Below are 25,065 nucleotides of genomic sequence, written 5' to 3'. Positions count from 1 at the left end.
AAATATTTTTTATTATCATTTTTGACAAAAAATACAGAGTTGGTAGATATAACTTTTATTTTAAACAAAAACTCACAATTCACTTGTTTATAGGACAAAGGAAATGAAAGGTAACATAACTACTTTTTAAAATAAAATCACAGATTGGACTAACACAGACTTTATACAACTAAACGAATTCACTGTACTATAACACAAACTTGTCTTCCATATACAATGAACTGACATTCAAATTCAGGACTTTTACACATAAATTAATATGTTAACAGAATTTATTATATACACATAGTTATCATGAATATATTTTAGATGATCTCAACATTTCTTTTCTTGGTAAACAGTGAGAATTATGACATACGAAGACAGTGTATAAGGGATAGTAAGTCAGCTTTGATTCCATTATTAAGAAATCCATATAGAATGGGATTCAGACAACAAGACATCATGCCTAACAAATGACAAATACAATACACCAGTTTGAAATGCCTGTTTGAAATAAGGTTATCATTAAAATCAGTTACCACATGGAAAAGGTGTAGTGGCATCCAACTTACAGCAAACACTAGTATCAGTATAGTCAGTCTATAGAAAACACTTCGAGATCTCTTTTTTATTCTCATGATAGAATGTTTTACTCTCATTTCCTGAACATCTGAGTTTTCTTCAGGTTTCATCTCAAAGCAGGTGGGGACCCCTGGTATGGACTTACTGGATGAAAAGAGGTGACTTTTCACAGAGCCCAAGTTTTCCGGAAGCGTACCTGAATGATTGCCTTGAGGTCTCGCTGGAGCAGGTAACACACATGCCTTCTTCCTGCTGTATCTTCTTCTGTGCTTTCTGATGAGTGAATAGTTCCATTTATGGCTGTTGGAGAGTTTCACCTGAGGCCCACTCTTTTTGGATGGATGAAGAGTTAAGCTGACCATCTCATTTTCTTCAAGTTTGTTTTCTGTGTTGGACAATCCACAGCTTATACTCCTGCAGACACTGGTATGACTGACAGTGAGACAAACTAAGGGCAGAATATACTGAACTAGCAATAAAGAGATAGTAAAAGCAATTCTGTATGAATCAGATGGCCATGATTCAACACACAGATACCTGCTGCTCAGCAACTCGGAGTCAAATGTTTCCTGAAGTTCCACAAGACTGTGAAACACCGGAAGGGGAGAACAGATGGCAAAACCCAGTGTCCAGACAGTAGCTATCAGGAAGTAGCCATGGTTTGCTGTTAGATTATTAGATATAGGATGCTTTATCATGTGATATCTGACAATGGCAATGGATATTAAAATTAAAGTGGAAACCAGAACTGACACACACTGAAGGAAAGGCATAACATGACACATGACTTTGCCAAACATCCACTGGTCTAGCAAGACAGAGGTTAGTGTGAAAGGTGAGCAGAACAGCACGACCAGGATATCCGAGAAGGCCAGATTTCCTATGAGGAAGTTTACTGTGGTCTTCTGATTACGCTTCCTCATTAGAGCCATTAAAATAAGCAGATTCCCCATGAAACCAAGCAGACTGACAAATGTATAGAGTCCAATCAGAAAATACTGCAAGTCATCGACACTGCTTTTATAGTCATCCCAGACGGGGAAATCAGAATGCCTAGGGGCAGCAGTGTCATTCTCTGTGGCAAGTGTCCGGTTGTAATAATCCTCAAGCTCCAAATCCATATTATAGCCCTGCTTGGAATAAGAAGACACGAGTTAGCAACTTTAAAAAAATAACAGGACTACTATATATGAATCTACGGAGAGGGAAACTGAATTTTACCATTTGCTCCTATTACCTTATTAACTTCCTAAGAATGTTTAGTGAGGTCTTTAATTGGTTCCAAGTGCATTGCAAATATTAGCCAACAACAACAGTAAGTTTGTCTATTGCCATTCTATGGTGTGTTAACTTGTGTTAAAATCACAGACTTTTTTTTTAAATTAATGTAAGAAATAATGTAAGGTAAGGAAAGGCAAATATAGATAAGAACTTTGAGATATCTAATTTACCGTACCTTATTAATATTCTTCTCCTGTCAAGGTTCTTACTACATGGCGTAGTCATCTAATCTACTTTAAACGTTTCTTCCTTTCCTACTTAAATCAAGACTGAACTTAAGAGTCACCTATCCTAAAATATTCCTGGTCAACACTACTATCCTCAATTTAAACACTATTATTTTCAACTTATAGGTCTTGATCCAATAAATTTCCAAACAGGATATCCTATTGTGTATGTACATTCATTATCAAGAACTTTAACTGTAGCTTTATGTGCAGCAAGTTTCACCATTTGTGCTATGAGAAAATCTGAAACTACTCTTTTCCACAACATCTACAACTGATTCCATGTTGACGGAATTACTCCCTAGAAGAAGCTACTTATATCTTTTAAAAAATAAATTAATTAAAAAATTCAGTATCTTATTCATTTATTCTTAGGTCCTAACCAATAATTTACATTGATATTACCTCAAATTAGAAAGTGCAAAGGTACAAAAGTGACTCACATGGCCTACTGAGTCATCTTTCTTATTCATCTCTTGATAGTCGATACTCCCTGCTATTCACCTGGAGAGGTTAGTGAGCTTCGAGTCAAAGCAGCTTTGGCCTTTCTGTCTAATTTTATAAGTTCTGATGACCTCCTGGTCCATCTAGCTTGTCCATCATCATATTTATACTCACAATGTGTACAGGCTATTGGTTACTGTGATCCTGCTTAGTATTTCCTTTGACTCACTTTCTTGAAACAATCCTTTTTTGTTAAGAGACCTGTAGTTCTTGATTGCCTTTTCTAAGATCAAGGTAAGGACAAAAGAAATACTGGACAGTCTATTCTACGAAGGTTTCATGCTTTCCTGAGACATGTGGGATAACACTCATTTAGAGTGAAATATTATTGTCCAAATTTTTTGAAGAGGAAACGCAGCACAATCCATGGTAATGGAAACAACATTCAGATTGCCTCCAATGTATAATTCTTTTCATGATAGTAATGGTGTTAAAAAGAGTATGTTGTACATAGAAGAAGCTAAGTAAATTTTGTTACTAACCATTTGATAAAAGTAGTTTAATTTTCCCAGCTTTAAAATATCAGAAATGAATCATCCTGGGAATATGGGCAAATCTCATTTAGAGTATAACTTTGTGTATGTGTGTGTATCTGTGTGTGTGTGTGTGTGTGTGTGTATACATATATATATATGTATGGGGACCACTGAAATTAGACAAGTTTTCAAATGGCCCCAAAATGAAATGAGTAGATGCCTATATAGAAAATTGTAATAGTTTAACACTTAAAAATTTTAAATTAGATGTCTTCATTGATAAAGGCTATCACATAAGCAATATAAAACTAAAGTAGTAAAATACATTTATAACATATTTATTTAAATACAAAAGAGGCATATCAGATTGTATAGTTTGTCCCTAAAACTTTTCTATTTTAAATATATGCACACAAAATACTGAATTCATTAAATTATAAAACCGCTGCCACCTTAGTAAGCAGATGAAGGAAATGCCAGCCTGAGAATTCACTGGATATAGGAAAAACTGAGGGCACCACTTCTTTTCCTCCCTAAAAGACACTATTCTATATATAAGTTAAAGGGGAGGCCCCTTTCATAAATGAATAGCTAAAAAAAGATTCATTGTTCCCGTCTTTATTCATTCAACTAGAATTTATTGAGCAGCTAACATGCTAGGTTCTCTACTTGGCTCTGGTAGCATAAAAACAAACTAATACAAGGTACTATGTAAGGAATATTGTATGAGGGATTAATTCAAGGTTACACAGCGTGTAACTAAAGATTGCAAGTGCCTGAGATCTAAAAGGCCCTAAATAGATGATTGATGAATTAATGAATCAATGAGTGAGTGAATGAATGAACGACGTTCTCTTGACTTCCAGGAATGTCCTTTTTCCCAACAGCACAGCCACTTGCACTGTTCCTGAATATAATAAATACTTATTTGTACCTATTGATAATTAGCAAATTATCATTTTTTCTTATGTTTTTCTCAGCCAACGTTCACTAATTTATTTTATTTTGCTGGGGCTATGTAATCACCCTTCTCCTGCTCTTACTGCCACCCCACCCTATCTACACACAAACATACACAAATGAAACTCCTGATATCTGTGCTCCGCACTAAATGAGCATTCTGTGAATCTTTGCTCCAGTGAAAGACTTCTTACAAATAAATAATGGTTACTGCAAATTAGGGTAGGGGATGTTAAGCAGTTTCTTTAAAAATGCCTCTTTACAGTCAGGGGATATTTTAAACATTAGGAAAATTGAAAATCTAAGGCAGAGGAACCCCTTTAAAATGAAAAAAAAAAAAGCACAAAGAATTTCTTTCCTCAAACTTACTCCTCCATTTCCTTTTTCCTGAAAAGCACAATAAGCAAACCTATAATGGAAATGTCAGCTTGTGGACTAATTTTCTGCTTTCAACAAGTGTTAGAATGAGTGCTGTCCAATTTGATGCAACATAAATATTTTCTGCATAGTAAAAGTGATGTTATATGTGAACCTTTCTTCATCTTGGATTCCTAGTGAAAATATGAAATATAACCAAAGAGAGAATGTTTTAAAAATGAATTATTATTTGAGAAGAAACCTTATATTGACTGTGTGAAAACTTTGTTGTGGCTAAAAAAGTGGAAATAAGAGATTTTCTTCTCTTTCTCCCACCATCTGAATTACTAGGCTAAACAACAAACTGAATGCTCTCAGTAAAAAGTGAAGAAAAAAAAAGTTCTTCGTCACACTGTGGCAACTTTAAAACAGCAATGTCTTTGTCAAGACTTATTGTATTTTTTAAATAAAAATTTATCTATATCTGACACCAAAACACAAAATCTTCTGAGTGGACTATAAATGTTAAGTAGATAATTCTTAGAAAGCATAATAGGAACTGTAGGGAACTCAAAGGATCTAACAAACTTAGCTTACACATTTAAATAGTATTTATTAAGATAATTCCCTGTCTAATGAAAATGCACATCTTTCTTCTCACAAAGGATGACAATCACACAAAAGAATGAAATAATTGTAATTTCCCCCTCCAACAATGATAAAATGCCGACTATTGCCTGTTTTGCTGTGAACCTGAAAAAACGGAGAGATTCCAGGTCTTCAAATCTTTCCATGATTTATTTTTAAAGCCAGGATCTGGCAAAACTTGAATTGGAAAGATAAATACAGCTCTGTTCTCAGCTGACAGACAGGCAGGCACGCGCCGCCCTCTCTTCTCAATTCTAACAGCAGAGTTTCTATTCCCTTGAGAAACCTGAAATTTAAAATGCATTGGGGTTGCAAATTTCTGCTTACAGTGCTTCAGGCTGTTCCCCTGGTCTAAGGCAAAGTCTCTCGGCTTCGCTCCAACCCGATGGTTCCGTTTCTTTAAAAGATAAACTCAAGGTCGGTAAACTTGGGGATGAAAATTTCGTTTCTGTCATTCGAGGTGTACGGATGTACGGTATCGATGGCAATTGTCAGATGAGGCCACCTTGCAAACGAGCGCAAACCCGGGGGTGCAGCAGCCTCCGGGTGGCAGACCAGCCTCGGGACGGCGCGCGGCCGGACGCCCCGAGCGGCGGGTGGACGGCGGCCCGGCCTCGCCTCGCCTCGCCGGACCTGGGCCGGGGCTGGGCACGGCGGGGAGGGCGCGAGCTGCGTTCCCACCACCGACCCGGCGCGGCGCGAAGGCGCGGGGCTCGCCTCCCCGAGGGGCAGCGCTCCGCGCGCCGCGATGCCCCTGGTCCCTTCTCCGTCCCGCCCAGGCCTCCGCACGGAGCCCGGCACGCGGCTCCCGGGTGAGTACCTGCCCCGCACGAAAGAACGCCGGTCCGTCCCCGCTTCCCTTTCCCGCCTACACTCGCCGGCTCCGCCACCCAAACCCGACTTCTCCGGCCCGGACAACGCCCGGTCCCGGGGCCACGCGGACTCGCCCCGCGCGGAAGGGGGCGGCGGGGAGAGGCTGAAGCCCGTACCTCGGGGTCCCGGCCGCTGCCGGCGCCTCGGCTCCCGGGAACCCGGCCGAGCGCGGCCGCTCCAGCGCGCTGGCGGCGGCGGCTGCAGGAGACCTGGCGGCGGCGGCGGGGAGGAGGGGGCGGGGAGCCGCGGGGGTTTTTAGAGGTGCCTGGGGAGCACGTGACTGCTCCCGCGACCCCCGAGACCCTGCTCCAGCGCGCCTGCTCCGCGCCAGCCTCCGCGGGCAGGGGCAGCCCGGCCCCCACCTTGCTGTTTGGGGGCCCCAGGGAGAAGCTGCAGGCCCCCGGAAGGGTACCCCAGTACTCTGGCCTCTGCGTTCCCGCCGAGGCCAAGTTCACTTGAGGAACAGGATGGTTTCTGCCCTGTCTGACCCCAGCCGGGTGAAGCGAGCTCGAGGAGTTTGGAGCTGGTGTGGGGGAGCAAGGGTATCTCTGAGAGTTTAGGTTCCCGGAGAAAAAGCTGCAAAACCCAGGGTTTCTCTTTATTTGGAAAAATAATAATAAACAAACAAATAAAAGCAAGGCCCAAACACAAACAGAACGTTGCTGTATTTGCACGTTTTTAGAGTGAAGAAGGGCGAAGCCTAGGCAGGGCGGTTGACCTGACTGTAGGGCACGCACAAGAGTCGGGGACGCACACTAGAAAAAGGAATAAGGCCCATTCCTCAGGAGCAGCCCTGGGCCTGCCTGCAGCCGGGGAGTGAGGCTGAAATGGAATCCACTTCTCAAGACTGCACTCAGTGACAAAAAAGACGACGGAGGGGGAAAAAGTGTTGTCATGAATTTAAAACGATGAAGAAAAAAAGAATAAAATTTGTCCTTCTGTTTCTCTTGAATATGATTTCCATCCCTAATGTTCCCAAATCTGTATCGCATAGGTTTGCCTTATTTTTAGTCGTGAGATAGGTGTGTGGGTGTATGTGAGAGAGAGAGATGCATATATCTTTGACCATAGCCTGCACAAGAAAAGGTGTATTTATTGTATACTTTAAAACTGAAAGCGATTAAATGACAGTCACAGCATTGTGCATTTGGTGATGAGTGAAATCCTGTGGGACTGGTACTCTGTGAACTGGAGAGACCTGTATCATTTGGATGCAATGAGAATTGTATATCTAATATCTGGGCGTGGCAAACTATGTTATCGCAGAAGCCAGACAAAAATTCTTGTGCTTTTTTTCTGCTAAATTTTAACATACTTGGGGGATCTGTCTAGCTTGTCATTGTTATCAGCCAGATAGCTTTTAAATACCTCAACTAAATCCAGTTCCTTTTTCATTCATTCCTTTTTATTTCAGGACTACTAGTTTAGTCTCCCCCCAATTTTAACACAGTAGGCAGTTCAAGCAGGCCCGTGGGATTCTGCAGTGGGTGAGAGGGGAGATAGAAGTGTTGAGATGGGATGACCAGTGAGAAAATAAATCTTGGTTCTTAGACTGACTCCAACACCTGTACAATTAATGTGTTACACGTCACATAACTTTCCATCCTTCCATCCCTTGCACAGTTATAACACATACCTACTTCAAATACACATTGGCTTTAAAACAACTTTCAAATGAATCCCATTGTGACTATCTTCTAAAAACTTGTCTATAAGCTTTTTTTATATTTAAAAAGATGATTTTTATCTTTTCTTTTTCACAAATTTTCTTGTGCTATTGATGACAGAAACCTCTAGGTTAAAGTCACTATTTTTGGAGTACTAAAAGACCAACATGTCAGTGAGATGCAGAATGTGATTGACCCATTTCCCTTCCCACCACATCAGCATCGTGGTTGGGGCTCATGCCAGAGTCTGTTTCACTATCTCCTGTCCTCTCACTTTAAAAAAAAAAAAAGAGAGGAGTTCCAATTTCTTCTTCAACTACACATTTGATGTAAAAGGAATAAACAAATTATTATTAAGAATTCTTTCTTGGGAAGCAGAAATTGTCAATTTAAAAATTCTAACAATATGCTACTTTAAGAAGATATAAGGACACATACATATTTTTCATCTCTAAATTTCCCAGGAAGGATTCAAGACTCATCACTCTCTGTAGAAGATATTTTTTTTCCTGCTTTATGAAGTAACATTCAAACAGGAAGAATTCTACCTCTGGGAATAGAAATAATGTCCACCTCTGCTCCAGTGTTTTTCCTACTCACTATTTATAAAATACTCATTTGGGAAATTAAGTTGGGTTTTATGTATGTTACAAAATTAAACTGGCTGTTTCCCAGTGGTCATGGTTCTTTATCAGCAATGAAAGACAGCTTTTCTATAAAGGTGAAACTTAAAATCACTCGGGACTCCTAAGACAAATTATTGACTAATAAAACACCAAACAATGCCTGGGGTAGTATTTCTCTGAGGACCATGTCCGTTGTTTTTGTCAAAGTTATTGCTATATTTTAACAACAGCTACCATTTGTGGAGGATAGTATCTAGAATGTTTTGGTATAAACTCAAATAATGTGATCTTGAAACATAGAAATAGTGGGGGTAAATAAGTACAGAAAATGATATGACTTTATTTGATGCATTTTTTCTCTGAGAACCTTTTTATATTTATTAAAAGTAACATTTCTTTATCCATTGTTTCTGTCACAGTAAAGTTAAATCCTTAATTCTGAAAAGATGTGGAAAGGCTATTTCTGCATGTTGCTTCAGTGACTTCTTTGGATTAGTAATAGTTTGTCATATAATCAATATTTAGGACTTAAACAAGAAAGTAACTTATGATTGTGAAACACATACAATTTGTTTTAAAAGGAACAAATGCTATTTAAATAAATAAATGCAAATTATTTGTGTGCATAAAGTCATTTTCCCAGGCAAATCAGTTTTGAGGTCATCAAGGAGCACTGCAAACATTCCATTGCCTTCTTCTAACAAGCACTATGCAATTTAAGCAAAACATTTTTCCTTCTGATGCCCTAATGATTAAGTCATTAAATATAAAGGAGTGACCTGATTTCCAGAGAGAATGTGCAGTTCATTTTAAAAGTAAGTTTCCAGGTTAAAATACACACACACACACACACACACATACACACACACATATATGATACACATATATATGGTTATACAATCACATATACCTGTATATTTGTTTGTAAAAGGGACATTTGATCTTTTTTAGTCTTCACTTTCTTTGAAAAATGAAATGTTTTAACTAGCAAATCCAGAGCCCTCTTTGAGCTCTAAATATCTATGACTTTATGCTATTAACAAGCATGCATTACAGGCATATGTGTGGAAAATAACCTTTTCGATCTTTAGAAAAATGTAATGGTCATAGAAATTGTCTCCCCTCCATATTAGAAAAAAGAAAAAGAAGAAATACTGTTGTGTTTCCCATTAATACTGGCTCATTCTTTTACTTACAGCTGTAACTACATAATGATATTTGATTCCTTTCTTTAAAAAGATGTGGGTGCCTTACAGATCAACAAATCATTCTTTATCTATTATATTATTTTTAAGTTTCAGCACAAAATATATAGAAGAAGAGAACTTAGATCCCTTTGGAAAAAATAACATTTTATCATGTAAATCCATATTTAGGCCATATATTCTCTTTTGTGGATCAAAACTCCTCATAAAAAGTAGTGTATCCCCCCAATACTATTTTTTAAATAAATTTTCATTTCTTAGCTAATTTATCATGGCTAACTTTTAAAAATCTGGTTGTAAATCTAATTATAGCTTTACTCTATATAAGTGGAAACAAAAGGGGAAGAGTTTAATCTATTTTAAGTAGGTTGTTTTGAATAGTCTTTCAAAAGAATATTTAGAGAACTGTTCAAAACATTAACTCAGAATCAAAAGTTGAGATGGTTAAATAATATGCTCTTCAAAAGTGCTTCTGTTTCCATGTTCTTACTCTTATTATTCTCATAGGTGATTCAGCTTTAAGAGTATATTATTCAACAGGCAGAAAAAATATCTGAGGCATTTTCTCTACTAGACATATACATTTTCAAAGGCAATAGTGGCCTTTATCTGAGCTTACACGTAATGGAGCAAGCTGAATCAACACATAAGAAAATCCAAAAATATGAGAAGAATCATCAAGGGGAGTATATTAGTAAGCCTATATATGTATAAAATGTATACAGGTATACAGTACTAGATGTATACATAAAAATAACAATAATCCACTATAGCTAAGATGCCAAAGACATTTTTTAAGTGATTGAGATGAACAACTGGTCTTGATTTGTGATGATCATAATTTAGATAATTCTACCTTATTTATTTTTCTTCAATCCTCCAACAACCTTTTAATTTTTTTCCAGTGTCTTATGATACTCCAGGCATTATTCTAGGCTTTAAGTTTAAAGATGTGAAAGAAGTAGTCACTTCTTTTGAGCAATCAGAGTGCAGTTGTAGATCTGTGCAAATAAATAGTAAATTGCAATGCAGTGTGATAAACTCTGTGTCAGAAATATACTTAGAGTACTGTAAGAATACAAAGACGACAAACTCAGCTTATGGGGTGGAAGGGGATGGCAAGATGCAAGAGAGCTTCATAGTTGAAAAGATACTTGAACTAAAATTTAAGGAGTTGGTGAGAGTTAACCCAGCAGATGGAGGGGACAGGCAAGTAGGAAGTGAGGAAATAGCATGAAGGTGCGAGAGAGTGTGACATTCAGAGAAGTGCACAGAGGTCAGTATGACGGAAGTGTGTGGGAAGCAGTAGAAGAGGTACTGAAAATGTTGGTTAGAAAGGACACTGTATTGTACTTGAAGGACCTGGGAAGTGACTAGACAGTTTAAAGCTGGGGAAGGCTGCAACTGGATTGCTGTGAAAGCAGCTAGTGGCAGAGAGACCATTTGGTAGAGAGATAAGTAGAGCTTGAGTGATGTGAAAGGATACATTTGAGAGATATTTAGGGAGTAAAATGAATAGGAATATGTCCTCAGTTGAATTTGAGAGTGTGAGAGTGGGAAATACTGGGAACAATTGCTATTTTGGAACTGGTGGGGTACAGATCATGGCAATGACTGTGATCCAGTCAACAACCTGAGAAGCACATTTCCAAGGAAACGCAAGAGAGAGCTGAACTTTTAGATAGAGATTTAGGATTAAGAGCCAACAAGCATGAAATTGATGCAGAGGGTGTGATTATTCATTAAAAGTAAAAAAAAAAAAAAAGATTAAGAGTGAAAATTCCAGTAAATTTGGGCAATTTAGGGTCAATCAAAGAAGAGACAGGGCACAAAAGGTAATAACACTGAAGCGTTAGCTTTATTTGGGTGGCCTTGGACAGGATTGCATGACAGGGGAAGTCTCTCCCAGCAAGAGACCTTTCAGAAACTACAGTATGGGGCTACCACCCATACAGGGGATAGGACAAGGGGACTCTGAGGAGAAATGGGGAAAATAGAGAGGGGCTATATGTCTAGGTGACATCACTATATAGCAAGGTGAGTAGATTTGATTGAGGACTACAAAGGGCAACATCAGATTGGTATCTTTTGTGGTTACAAGAATTATCTCTGGGTATGTATAGTGGGTGGGCTCTAACTGGTTAAATACATATTTATTTGGACTACATTTAAAGCAATTAAATGTGTAAGAATTTGAGTCTGTCTGGATTTGGGTGAATAGTTCTAGGCTGCTATGAAGAGGTGAATAATATGGGGACTATTTTAGGCTAATACACAACTGCTATCTCTGGCCCATTTATATAACAGGAGCCCAGGGAGAAAAACATATAAGAAGTAGATGAAGACATCTGATTTTGGGGGAGAAAACAGGAAGAGCCTGCAAGGAAAGAGAAGATCCTAGTGTAGAGTTAGTGAAGCCAAAGGAAAAGGCGATTCCAGGAGGATAGGATGGTCAGGGGAGTGACACGCCACATAAATACCAACTGTAATCAAGTCTGAATTCTGTCTACTGGCTTTGGTCATCGATATCCTATGCTAAAGCAGTTTCAGGCGGGCTGTATTTGAGGGGGAAATGAGAGGCCAATAAACGTACTATACTTTGGGGAAAGCTACCAGGAAGGAGAAGGGAGCCAGAGAAACTATGACATCAGGGAGGGAGTTACAGTGAAATTGAGTGAGCCATTTTGGTTTTGTTTTTATTTCAGTGTTAAGCCAAGAAAACTGGTTTATTGAATAAACAGGTGTTATAGTTATCATTGTTTAATAAACCTCTCAAAACCTTGTAGAAGAGAGCAACATGGATTTGATGTTCATGGATTGAGAGAGGGAACACAACGGTGATGGTTGGTCTCTGTCACATGATGTTTTGGGTGCCATCTGGAAAAACTCAGTAGGTTAAAGTGACTCAAAGCCTGGGGGCTGAACCAGCTGCCGCCCAAATGAAGGATAGGATGTGAAAGGGAGTTTATACTGTCTGGCTGGCACTCACTTTAGAAGAAAAGAGGAGTCCATTGAGACTGAGGGTGTGAGGTAGGAAGGTGGAGGAGACTGGCAACCATTTGAAATACCTTCTGAGAGGAGAGGAATTGGGAGTTACCCAAGCCCAAGAATTTCTTTTTTTTTTTTTTTTTTTTTTTTTCTTTTATTTATTCATTTTAGAGAGGAGAGAGAGAGATTGAGGAGAGAGAGACAGGGGGGAGGAGCTGGAAGCATCAACTCCCATATGTGCCTGACCAGGCAAGCCCAGGGTTTCGAACCGGCGACCTCAGCATTTCCAGGTCGACGCTTTATCCACTGCGCCACCACAGGTCAGGTCAAACCCAAGAATTTCAAGGTAATATTTAAGGCTTAACTAAAGTTTTGAAATTGTAGTTGCAACAATCTGTGCAACTTCACCTACATGCTCTGTTGGCAGAGAGTGGTCGCCAAGTGGTTTCCTGGCTTGAGATGAATCAGATTATACCACTACCCGTCCTTGGATATTTATCCTTTTTCGAGATTTTAAATGTGTCTCAGGAAAGAAAAGCAACAGCTCGACCTGAAACAAAAGAATGAGGAAAGGCTGCTCACCTAAGCAAAGTATCAATAGTACCTGGGAACACTTCGTGCTGCCTCTGTGCCCATTTGTGACACTATTTAGGTGTACATAAGGAATCTTTTTGCTGCCTTTGGGAGAAATCGCACTATCTCAGGAAGTGCTGTATTGTGAAGGGATCAGATGCCAAGCCTGGGATTTCAGAGGTAGGACTGGGGTGGGTGTGGGCGTGGGCAAGGTGAACAGTTAGAGACGATTGTCACAGGTGATGGAGGGTTCAGTGGCAACATTCATACTTCCCCTTCTCAGCAGCCATTCCTGCTCCACCACTTTGGAAAGAAAATGCAGAGAATATTAATAATTATAATAGAAAACAATAGTATAAGATGCCAAAGGTCTTTTCATTAAGCATGCAGCAAATGCAGAACGTTCCACTTTGTAAAATAGCATTATTCTTTTGTTAAATGTCTAAAGGGTGTCTGACAAGATAAGACCTGCAGGAAAATGTTTGGAAATTTACTAAGTTTTTACGATCCTATCTTAAAGTGTCTTATTCTAACAGTTTTAAAACAAGTGCTCTAAATCTGTAGCCTATGTAACCACATGAGAACATTCCTGAGGTATACTCCTATTTCAAATCAAGAACAAACGGTAATAGTATTTGGTGTTTTCTACACTAGGAAGTTAATTGAATTGTTCATCTATATACTTGTATACTAGCATTTTAACTAAATTGTTATTTCTTACTGCTAGTTAATTCTCTCAAAAAGACGATTGAGGAAAGTGATTGTACTATTTGTGCTAAGCAATTTAGTTAAACTCTTTACTGACTATATCCCATAGATTTTAAGATAAGGATATTTTAATTTAACATTTAATGCTAACATCTTCAATTAGTTGTATGTCATTGCTTTACTGGCAACATCTTTTTCTTTCTTGGTGGTCCACAAAGTAACATTGCAGCTTACACTTTATGGCATCATAGATTCAAAGAAATGCAGTAGGGAAGCCACAGAAAGAAGGACAATTAGTTAATTCATAGAATGTGAACTGATTCACCAACAAGCTACATAGTAAATTTGACCCCAGTGAGATTTCTTCCTTATCAATATCATCTACATTCTAGTTTTCTCATTACTTATCCATTTACATGTAGTGTTCATGCCTATTGAGATTTTTCTGGATGATAATTTATTGTAAGTTTCTGGTATCAAGGCCTAATAGCATTTCAGGGACCTTACGCTTCCCAACAGAAATTCACCAGGAGACCAATAAAGTAATTACAGCAGCTAAATTATTGTACCAAGTATAGTGATACACTTTTATCTAGACAGTTATTGAATCACAGAATTTAAAGGGTAAGACCATAAACATGTTCTATTTTTAAAATAAAACTAAGATCAGCATAGATTCAGTGAGTAAACCCTGTCTTTTTGTTTAAATGACAAAACAATATGGTTGCCCAAGAGAACATGAGAATAGGTCATTAATTTAATTCTTCAATTCATGGTTTGTAGGTCAGGCTGTTATGAAATCTCAAAAGGAAATATACACACACAGAGAATGCAAAAAGTTCTTTCCCTAACAAAGGTTTATCTAGTTTGAATCCTAAATAGGAAAGTATGTGACTGACTATTCACTTATGAGTAGAAAAAATTTATTTTATTTAATGCACATCTTCTCTTTAACCTATCTTTTTTTTTAAATTTTTAAGATTTTATTTATTCATTATAGAGAGGGAAGAGAGAGAGAGAAGGGGGAAGAGCAAGAAGCGTCAACTCCCATATGTGCCTTGACCAGGCAAGCCCAGGGTTTTGAACCGGCAACCTCAGCGTTCCCAGGTTGACGCTTTATCCACTGCGCCACAAAAGGTCAGGCCACCTATCTTTTGAGGAATTCAGATTACTCTTTGACACATATCTTCTGAGGAACTCAGACTGCTTTATTCCAAACTTTCCAAGATTATAAGATCGTATATTTTACTCTTGTTTATACTATGCTTTGTTTTTCTATTTTACACTTTGGAAAGAGTATTTAGTAAATTATATTCTTAGAGAATTAAGAAAGTTTATTGTTACTGAGGAGAATTTCAAAACTTCTCTTTGTACCACAAAATTTTGACTGAGAAAAAAATCTTTGAGACCAATGATCTTTCTGAGATTGGTATTTTCTATGACTATCTCAAGAATGTAGCTTTATAAAGTTGCCTTAGAGTGGACACTTTATAAAAATTAAGCTTACAAGTGACAAAATACAATAACCACAGTAGTTCAGGCATTCTTGCAGGCATATCTTTATTAGCATTCTTGGAAAATACAGAAAGAAACGTATCTAATGCATTCAAGTTATAGTCTCAAGTTCAAAATATTTGCTGGTATAGTAAAAATGTTCAATAAAATGCATTCCTCACTGAGAATTAAGTCATTTCTTCTATATTTCTTGCAGCAGGCTAAAAAAATAGCCAATTTGATGATGAAAACCTTGTGATAAACTTATTTCTAAGAACAGAATGTGACTTAGGCAAATGGAGTAGACAGAAGGTGAGTAGAAACATTAATGAATTATTGCCCTTTGAGAGAACTGAAATCTCTAAATTATGCCTTAATTTTCATCCTTGGTAAAAAAGCAGCAGAAGAAAATATATATGACATTGTACTATGTTTAACCATTAATGGGACATTTTTAAATGTATGCTCATATCTATTATTATAGTACATTTGCTATATAATCATAATATCTTAATTCTTCATCATATCTCTTCACAACTATATAAAAGTGTCCAATGACAAAAGTCAATGAAAAAGCTTTCCTGAAACAAAAAGAAGAAATTGTGTCACTCTATAAATAAATGAGCTATGACTTATAAACTGAGGTTTAAATAAGGCTTATTCAGCCTAACAACCAGAAAAGAGAACACATTTCTTAATAGTGTAAAATTCAGGCTATTCCATGTGTCTTAAAATTTTGTTTAGTTTTTAGTTTTGAAGACAGAATGCAATCTTAGTTATGTAATAAAAATTTTATGCATATTCTAGGCAGTATCCTATACTTTTATTAAGAAGACTTTTTTTTGACAGATTTAGGGGTTTTTTCATCTAGACCAGTCAATAATTTATGTGTGCGAATTACACAACTTTGACTTTTTCAAGTATTGTAGACTATGTAAAACATCTGGGATCAGCAGATCATTAATTAGTCTGAATCATGGGCCACTATGATGGTTTTGCACCATCAGTACTCGGTGTACATTCTATTCTTTTCTTCACCATGTTCAGTACAGTAGTAGAGTAAGCACCAATGGCATTGACTCTGACCACCAGGGCAATATTCAGTTCATCGTGCTCCCCTTGAAAAAAAAAAAAAAAAATAGAGGCAGCTAGGCGCTGGGAACAAATCTGACTCAATGCATTTTCTCAGTGGAAAGAAAAGACTAAAATGCCAGGCTCTCCACTGGACTCGCTTCTTTGCCTTTTTAAAGTCTTTTCTTCACTTTTAAAAGGAAGTAATAAGCTCGGCACTGGTATAAAAAAAAAAAAATTCGAGCCTCACAAAACAAAGCAAGAAACATCCAGTGGCATATGTCGCTGCGAAATTCAAGGTTCCTGTTCCCATAACAAACAACCCCTTTCATTGCTGAGTTGGGCTCACGCTCCAGGTTTTCAGAGTGGTGTGCCTTCGGCCACAAGATGGCACTGACCTGCAAACAAACGGTGGCACCGACTTTTTAAAAAGCATGTAAAATTGCCTTGCCTCGGCGGAGTCGAGGACCGTGCGGGGATGAGTGCTTACTTCCCCCCGCAGCGCGAGTCTGCGTCCGACAACCGCGTGTGGGTTCGCTGAGTGGCATTCCTTTCCAGGAAGCCGAGGTAACGCACCTCCGGGTGCAGGCTGCGAGGTGAGGCGCTGGGGGGCGGTGGGGGGCTCCCGGGCGCCTGGGGGCGCGTCACGTGGTCGGGGATGAGGTGGAGTTCGGCTTTAAGGGGACGTCTCTGCCTATCTTCATCAATCTTTAGGATGTGAGCTGGAGAAATACCAACGGTTCTTCTTCCCCTCCCGGCTCCCTTTCTGGCCATCCTTCCCGCTTCGAGAAACGGGCACAAAGGGCAAATACAACCGAGGGTAAGTTTCCTTTTATGAGACTTTTGAGAAATCGGTCGTTGATGGGTGGAACGGAGGATGAGAGGGGAAGAAAAAAAGCATGCGAGACCCCGAAACTGGCTCTGGGCAGCTGAGGGGGGTGAAGAGTCAGCCTTTTTGTTCGGGTCCCCTGCGGGCCGGTCTCCAGGTGCTTTGAAAGGGCGGACAGCCCGGGGCTCCCGCCTCGGGGGTGGGGCGTGGGGAGCCGGGACGCGCGGGGTCCCGGTTCTCCTCGGGGTCCCGTAAGAAGGCCGAGGGGCGGGCAGGTGCCCCAGTTGGTCTTCCCCTCGTCTTGCTCGTCTGTCGTATTTTTTGAAGCCGCCTGGAGCCCCTGCCGGGGTGGCTGCACTGGAGTTTTCGTGGAGAAACCAGCACTGGGACGGCCTGGGGAGGGTGGGCTTGGAGGGTCGTCCGCCTTGGTCTCCCTCCCGCGGCACGTGTCCCGCGGAGGCCCCGGCTCGCTCCGCGGCCGCAGACCCGGGCGCAGACGTGGCCCCCCGGGTCACTTGTGGGTCCCCGCGACTGGGCTGGAACCGAGCCCCACCCCCTGTGTCGGGCCCTCCCAGTCTGTCTGTGCCCGGAACCCTCACCTCCTCCTACTTCCCAGTTGGAACCACCTAACTCTTTGGCTCCGTTCTGAACAGTGATGTTGGGACACTGGCTGAGTTAGAAGATTGGGCTGAACGTGGAGGTAGCCTGAGAGTGTTCGGCTGGCCCCAGGTCGACTGGAGGGGGGCGGATGATTTTAGGACTGATGTTGGACCAAAGAGAATTGACCGAGTTTGGGCTCTGCTTATTTGTTTTTATTGTAGTTGGTTCGTATGTTTTCTGCTTTGCCAGTCTCTGATCATCATAGGTAAAGATGTTCCCTAATAAATGGATGGCTAATGTGTGTGATGAGGGTAAGGGGTGGAGCGGGGTGGGGGGTGGACAGAGGTTAGGAATGAGGACAATTTGGGTCATTTCACCTAGTTACACAATGTAAGAACTGTGGGTGCCTAAGCATGCCACACAATGAAAACCTACAGGAAGTGTGCTTTGACGTTTTTCTTTCTTTCCTTTTTTTTTTTTTTTTTTTTAAGAGTCAGATTTGCCATACCCACCTGGATCCTAGGAGAAAGCCTAACTTGCCATGTGGCATACAGGCAGGGGTAAGGTCACAGCTTATCTGTCTCTGCTCAGACAGAATGTAGAAACAGTAGCTGTCATTCCCAAGACTCCAGGCTGCTTCCCGGGTGTAGCAAAGAGAACAGAAAACTACCCAGCCGGTTCCCCACCAACGACTACAGACCCGTGCCTTTTGGTGGGTGACTGATTGATTAGTCTTTCTTATTGTTTTAAGGCAGCTAGCTGTCTGTTGAACAAGCCCTCCTTGGAGAGGAATGAACAGGGGATTATGTAACTCATGGAGATCAACTCGCAGTAACTTTGGGAGGCTGCATGTAACAGGACTGACATTTCCAAAACAAATGAGATGAACAGACAATTCTGAGTATATGAAAAAATGTATCTGCAGCCAGCTATGAAACACAGAAAGTTGCATTTTCAGGGAGTAACAGCACTAAGAACAGTAAGTGGTGAAAGGCCAGTGTTCTAATCAGAAAGAAGAAAGAAATTTCCATTTCGAAAGGGGCTAATTTGCCAACTGAGGATCTGGGTAGTGTCTGCTTTGTAAAGGCACATGATAGCTATAATGAGATTTAACAGTCTTTCATTTTTGCAGTGTGTGTAGTTGCATACCTTGCTTCAGAAATATATATTGGAATAATAAATATCAAAGTATTTTTTTGCAAAGATAATGTATGTAAATTCTTTCCCTCTTAGTACTGTTGTTTTCTGACAATTACTATTTCTTAAAATTGTAGTAAGGTAGGCTGAAAATATACATTTTATCCAATGTGGGACTGTGTTATCCAACTGGAATGACTGCCCAGCAATGCACTTAGAAAAGGAGGCTTGCAAATACTTAAAAATATATATCTTGCATTTTCTTTATAGCTAAAATAACTTCTTAGTAGAACACTGTTATTCTTCATAAAAAATGCCTATCAAATATCATTTCAAAGGTATTAGAGATTCAGTATATTTACCTGACTTCATCTGTAAGAAGGCTATCTTTGTAGCCCATAGGTTGTAATAATTTAATAACTTTGTGTTAATTCCCAAACACATTGAATGTTGTCAAAATCAGTGGATGTAAAATTTCTACTTTTCTTTTCCTTTTTACTGCTAACACCTTGGTCTGCACCTTCATTATCTCTCACCTAGATTAATGTAGTAGCCTCTTAAGGTATCTCCTACTTCTTCCCTTTCCTGTTCTTAAGTCTGTTGAAAACAGCAGCTAGAGTAACAATTTTAAAACAAGTTGTGTAACTTCATGCCTTTACCAAAGACTTCCCAGTGACTCCTCATCTTTCTCAAAGAAAAAGCCAAATACTGTACCCTGGGATAGGGCCTTCTCTGTTTACCGTTTCCAATGCTGTTTAGAATACCAGGTACACCCCAGCCTGAATGATTTTATGTTCTGTCCACATTAGGCGCAATCTCAGGGAGCTCTGCATGACCTCCTCACTCACCGCTGCTCTGCCTTATCTCACATCCCATCTCCTTAGGCAAGTAGAGGTCTTCCCTACTGCCCAGGAATAAATTGCAACTCCCAGCAAGCCCAGTTCCCCTTTCTTACTGTAGTCTTCTCCACAGCACTTACAGTCATCTGGCATACTATCTCTTTTATTTATTTATTTTTTTGTGTCTTTCTCTGTGCACAAGATGAGAAACTCTGAGAGTGCCACAACTGTCTCCATTAAAACCATGCCTGACACAAAGGAAGTGTTCAATACGTATTTATTTACCTGATGAGTGAATTTTCTTTCAGAAACAATATCTTTTTTTAACACAAAGTGGCACATTTTTTCCTATATACCTGACCTAATTAAAAAACAATCTATGGAATTATCATCTATTTTGCATGTAAAAGGACTAGGATAGAATTGAATTACTGATGTTAAAAGTTAACTCACACAGAGGAGCCTGCTATTCCAACCCTGCGTCTACTATGTCATTAAACACATTTTATTCTAATTCTACTATTTGCAAGGTACTAAGAGGTGTATAGACAATACCTACCTCAAAGAGGTTATATTATAATTGAGAGGAGCCGATTAAGAATTCAAAGGACTAAATGGTGCTTTGAAAGATGGGTAGAATTTGGATTGGTGATGAGAAAGAACACCCAGCAAGAGAAAAGGCAGGGGCGAAGCTGTAGACGTTAAAACAGGCCAAGTCTTGGTGGACTGTGAAGAGACTGGCCTACCTGGTACAGAGAGTTCATTATGGAGTTATTAGAGCATGGACTGAAAGGCAGAGAGAGGCATGATACAAAGGTCTTCAAGTGTCAGGCTGAGACATTGACTCAATAATCCAAATCTCATACCTGGATACTTAGTCACCTAGTGCTTCTTGGTGACAAGGAGCCATGAGAAGTTATAGAATAAACAGGAAAATCCTTTCCTATTTAGCTATTTTTATTTTTCACAATGAGGAAAACTTCACAATTAACTGATAAGTAATGTAAAATAGCTTGATAGCAACCTGAATATGAAACATGCAAAGTTTTCTTGAAGTCGTAAGTGAGAAATTTCCAAGGAAGGTTTAGATTATTACTTATTTCTTCAAGGTTTGTTTTCAGAAACCGAAAGACACAGATAATTTTCTCTGCCCTTCGTGTTCTTGAGAGAAAAAGTGTGATTATCACATAAGTTTAGGAATCATTACAGGCTGTTGCATAAAGGAGAGGAGAACTCTATTTATTCTAACAATATTCATACTTGACATCATTGCCAGTACCATTCCCAGTCTTATATTTTCATTCCCATTTAATGTTAGCAACCTTTATTTTTATTATTTTTGTTTTATAAACAAAATGTGGTTCAAGCTGTGGTTGTATAATAAATAACACTTCACATTCTACAAAGCAAAACCATTCAGAGAAAGCTTTATTAAGGACACCACTTAATAGACAAACATATTGTTAGTTCATTAAATGTCTTACTTCCTTTTCAGTGGAAGTAAATCTGCATGACTTCCTTTATTGTTCTCACATAAGGAAGACATAAATGAAATCCTCTTTCTAAACATAGACACAATGGCCTATAAATTAACCTAAGAAATCTCATGTGATATATTTATTTAGTAAACTAGGGTAAATTAGAGATTTTTTAAAGAAGGGTTTTCAGTCTTCATAAGACTGTGATCTGTAATTTGTTTTGTTGGTAAAAATGCTGTGAAAACTCATATTATAACCAAAATTAGATCCCTGCATTGTATCTGTATATAATCTAGAGTGGGAGAGAGGATATTTATATAAGAATAGAACATTAGAAATCTTTTGAAAACTTATAACATATTAATAAAGACATAGACTCTCACAAGTAGAGACAAAGCTGTCCTACACAAATACAAGAACTCTTTGAAAGTCTTACCTGTAGTAGTTATAAACTTTTGTGTACAGACACTGCTTGATTTGCAGGCAGTTCATACCATTGGATTAAACATTTGTTCCTAATGAAGATGTGAAATTGGTTTTGGCTTTTTAATATAACATATTTCCTTTGGTTCTGCTTGTAACTTGTGTACTTTGACATAATATTTCAAGCACAGTTCCCTGTGCCAGATGCTACCCGCTCAAATACGAGAAGACATCTATACCATCATCTTTGTTTTTTCTGGATTAAAGATCTTCTGTTCCTTCAACAGTCCTTCAGATGACAAAGTTTTATGATGTTTCACTCTATTAGTCATTTCCTTTTGAATATATTTGTATTAACTAATGTCTGCCTTAAAGAGCAATTCAGTGTATGGTGGAGCTATTATTACAACTTGACCTCTACAAGAATTCTTTCATTTCTGTAGTAAGAAAGGATTAGGTAGTTTTGTTTTTTGCTTTGCTTGTTTCGTATGTTTTTTTTTTTTTTTTTTATGTTTTACGCTATGTATTAAGCTTTCTTACAGTGTTTAGGAATAATGCTAATAGTACTGTTTATATAAGACTTTGAACATGAGATTTACACACACCTTACTAATTTACACACCACTGTTTTGCTGAACTCAATGTGTAAACAAGTCCAATGAAAATTATTGAGATTTTTTCAAAATGTTTTCGATGTTTCTGCTACTTCAAAAAGATGTTTATACAGATTTAATTCTGTTTATTTATTTCAGTTTCTTCACTTTAAACAATATTATGAGTCAGAATTCATTTTGCCTGCCCTGAATAAATTAGTAATGCAATTGGTCATTTTCTCTTTACAGACTGTTCAGTTCAAGGGAATGAAGAATTCAGAATAATTCTGATGAGTGGATGCCAATATGAGAAATAAGAATAAGCTGAAAAATTGACCCGCTTTGAAGAAACATACTGTTCATAAAGTAATCTACAACAACCAAACCAATCAAAATGAATTCAACAATATTTTCCGAGGTTGAAAATCATTCAATCTACTACAATTTGTCAAGGAATAATTCCCAATTTTTGGCTTTTGGAAATGATTGTCATCTTCCCTTGGCCATGATATTTATTTTAGCTCTAGCTTATGGAGCTGTGATCATTCTTGGGGTCACTGGAAACTTGGCCTTGATCATAATCATCTTGAAACAAAAAGAGATGAGAAATGTTACCAACATCTTGATTGTGAACCTTTCCTTCTCAGACTTGCTTGTTGCCATCATGTGTCTCCCCTTCACATTTGTCTACACATTAATGGACCACTGGGTTTTTGGGGAGGCAATGTGCAAGTTGAATCCTTTTGTGCAATGTGTTTCAATCACTGTGTCCATTTTCTCCCTGGTTCTCATTGCTGTGGAACGACATCAGCTGATTATCAACCCACGAGGGTGGAGACCAAATAATAGGCATGCTTATATAGGTATTGCTGTCATTTGGCTTCTTGCTGTGGCTACTTCTTTACCCTTCCTGATCTATCAAGTCTTGACTGATGAACCATTCCAGAATTTAACACTTGATGGGTTCGAGGACAAATACATATGCTTGGATAAATTCCCGTCAGAGTCTCATAGGTTGTCTTACACCACTCTCCTCTTGGTGCTGCAGTATTTTGGTCCACTCTGTTTTATATTTATTTGCTACTACAAGGTAAGAAAACTCCCCCTCCCAACACCATTTTCATTTTTACCTTCTTTCCAAAGAATTCCTCATCAAATGAGTGGTCCTTTTTGAACTTGTTTTCTCTTTCCCTCATAGATCTATATACGTTTGAAAAGGAGAAACAACATGAGAGATAACAAGTACAGGTCCAGTGAAACCAAAAGAATCAACATCATGCTGCTCTCCATTGTGGTAGCATTTGCAGTCTGCTGGTTGCCTCTTACCATCTTTAACACTGTGTTTGATTGGAACGACAAGATGATTTCTGTATGCAACCATAATCTTTATTTCCTGCTCTGCCACCTCACAGCAATGCTATCCACCTTTGTCAACCCTATATTTTATGGATTCCTGAACAAAAACTTCCAGAGAGACTTGCAGTTCTTTTTTAACTTTTGTGATTTCCGGTCCCGGGATGATGACTATGAGACAATAGCCATGTCTACCATGCACACTGATGTTTCCAAGACTTCTTTGAAGCAAGCAAGCCCAGTCGCATTTAGAAAAATCAACAACGATAAAGAAAAAATCTGACACTGCTGTAGAATATGATCCCAGTTGACATCGATTTCAAAACAAGCACAAAAACGGCCACGTACTTTCATTACCTGTTCAACCACGGAATAGAGTTAAAATCACTGAAGAAAGACCAGGATTCCTGTCTTGATGTTGTTGTAGCTGTCATAATTTCATTTGGAACAAAATATATGGGCTTTGGAATCTTCTGGTGATAGTTTTGACTAGACGCCCTTGAAGTATTTTTTGTAAATTTATGTGTATAATATAAAAACTTTTTATATCGTATTTATTGTAATAAAATTTCTTTTAAGTGTTACAATTAAGGACTTTAGAAACACTACCGCTGATATTTTCATTATATTGAGCTATCCTGAATAGATCATTACCAGATTGGGCAGTCCTGATGTAAAATAGGCATCATGTCAGTCTGCTACAGAGGTGACAACATACAAACAGCAGTCAGGATATGGAGGAAAAAGAGAGTCTGTGTTTTGCATACCTACAATCTAAAGTCATTCAGGAGTGATTTGCTTTTTTTTTTTACATAAATGCATATCACTTAAAAATGCATAAAATGTACTTCTTTGCTGTGAGTACCATGGGGGATAGGGCCACCCACAAGAATTAAGTAGGAAAACAGTCCCTAAATTCAAAACTATTTTGGTACCCAACAATCAAAGGGTTTCAAAGTAATTAGTTTAATAATTAAGGTAATAATACTGCAAATAGTTGAATTATATTTATTTGAATTGATGGTCAAAGGGTTTCCCATTTCTTACAAACTGTTCAGTGTTTGTCAAGCTTTCTAGCATAAATATACATGCAATTCAAAAGGCATTTCCAGCTTACAATGTATAAAAACACTAAGTGTATTTACCATACTTCAGTGCCTATAGAATAACTCATTTTTGATTAACAATGTCCATTTTTAAAAAAGGACATCAAGGTACAATGTTAAATGAATGTTCACACTGGCTAGCAGGGGTAAACACCTGAAAACTGAATATACTTCATATAGCCCGTGTTAATCTGTATAAACTGTCTGCCTTGTGGAGTCTTTTCAATAATGCACTGTATAGAGTCCAGAGTAGCTGTGTCATGTTAATATATTTAATTTCATGTATCCTGTCATTGTGACTGAGCCTTAGAATCATTTGGAAAAAAAATATTTGAAAGAACAAGAGAGATCTTTGATGAAGTATACACACAAAGTATTGAGTGTGTTGATTTTAGAAGGGTAGACATTTTCTTTATTAAAATTGTTTTTGCTTTTTCTGAGTCAGTTTTGTGTCTCTCCATCTTTATTTTCTCTCTCTTTTTTTC

General features: G+C 38.5%; 2 protein-coding genes across 8 annotated transcripts; one reads left to right on the top strand and one right to left on the bottom strand.

Moving 5' to 3' along the window:
• NPY5R (neuropeptide Y receptor Y5) lies at positions 1–6,104 on the bottom strand. 3 transcript variants are annotated; one of them, XM_066280045.1, is made up of 2 exons: positions 6,007–6,104; positions 1–1,697 (listed from the first exon to the last, which is right to left on the bottom strand). In XM_066280045.1, exon 2 carries the CDS (start codon positions 1,683–1,685, stop codon positions 348–350), a length of 1,338 nt encoding a protein of 445 aa, XP_066136142.1. In that variant the 5' UTR covers positions 1,686–1,697; positions 6,007–6,104; the 3' UTR covers positions 1–347. The 3 variants fall into 3 exon arrangements, with proteins under 3 accessions (XP_066136142.1, XP_066136140.1, XP_066136132.1); XM_066280043.1 differs by having other exon boundaries at positions 1–1,694; XM_066280035.1 differs by lacking the exon at positions 6,007–6,104 and adding an exon at positions 5,345–5,431 and having other exon boundaries at positions 1–1,694.
• On the top strand, positions 5,486–25,011 carry NPY1R (neuropeptide Y receptor Y1). 5 transcript variants are annotated; one of them, XM_066280062.1, is made up of 5 exons: positions 15,397–15,463; positions 16,725–16,818; positions 16,937–17,042; positions 22,371–23,211; positions 23,320–25,011. In XM_066280062.1, exons 4-5 carry the CDS (start codon positions 22,516–22,518, stop codon positions 23,755–23,757), a joined length of 1,134 nt encoding a protein of 377 aa, XP_066136159.1. In that variant the 5' UTR covers positions 15,397–15,463; positions 16,725–16,818; positions 16,937–17,042; positions 22,371–22,515; the 3' UTR covers positions 23,758–25,011. The 5 variants fall into 5 exon arrangements, with proteins under 5 accessions (XP_066136191.1, XP_066136171.1, XP_066136159.1 ...); XM_066280074.1 differs by lacking the exons at positions 15,397–15,463; positions 16,725–16,818; positions 16,937–17,042 and adding an exon at positions 5,766–5,829; XM_066280085.1 differs by lacking the exons at positions 15,397–15,463; positions 16,725–16,818; positions 16,937–17,042 and adding an exon at positions 17,705–17,780.
• Positions 25,012–25,065: the final 54 nt, after the last annotated feature.

Source organism: Saccopteryx bilineata, chromosome 1 (genome assembly GCF_036850765.1).
Source record: "Saccopteryx bilineata isolate mSacBil1 chromosome 1, mSacBil1_pri_phased_curated, whole genome shotgun sequence".
NCBI lineage: Eukaryota > Metazoa > Chordata > Mammalia > Chiroptera > Emballonuridae > Saccopteryx > Saccopteryx bilineata.
The sequence above is the reverse complement of the archived record's forward strand: the minus strand, read 5'-3'. Positions and strand labels throughout refer to the sequence as shown.

Bases quoted from the DNA above. Each gene is read 5' to 3' on its own strand.
- NPY5R (XM_066280045.1), bottom strand. From the start codon at position 1,685: ATGGATTTGGAGCTTGAGGATTATTACAACCGGACACTTGCCACAGAG.
- NPY1R (XM_066280074.1), top strand. From the start codon at position 22,516: ATGAATTCAACAATATTTTCCGAGGTTGAAAATCATTCAATCTACTAC. The intron at 23,212-23,319 runs GTAAGAAAACTC...TTTCCCTCATAG, and splicing joins TATTTATTTGCTACTACAAG to ATCTATATACGTTTGAAAAG.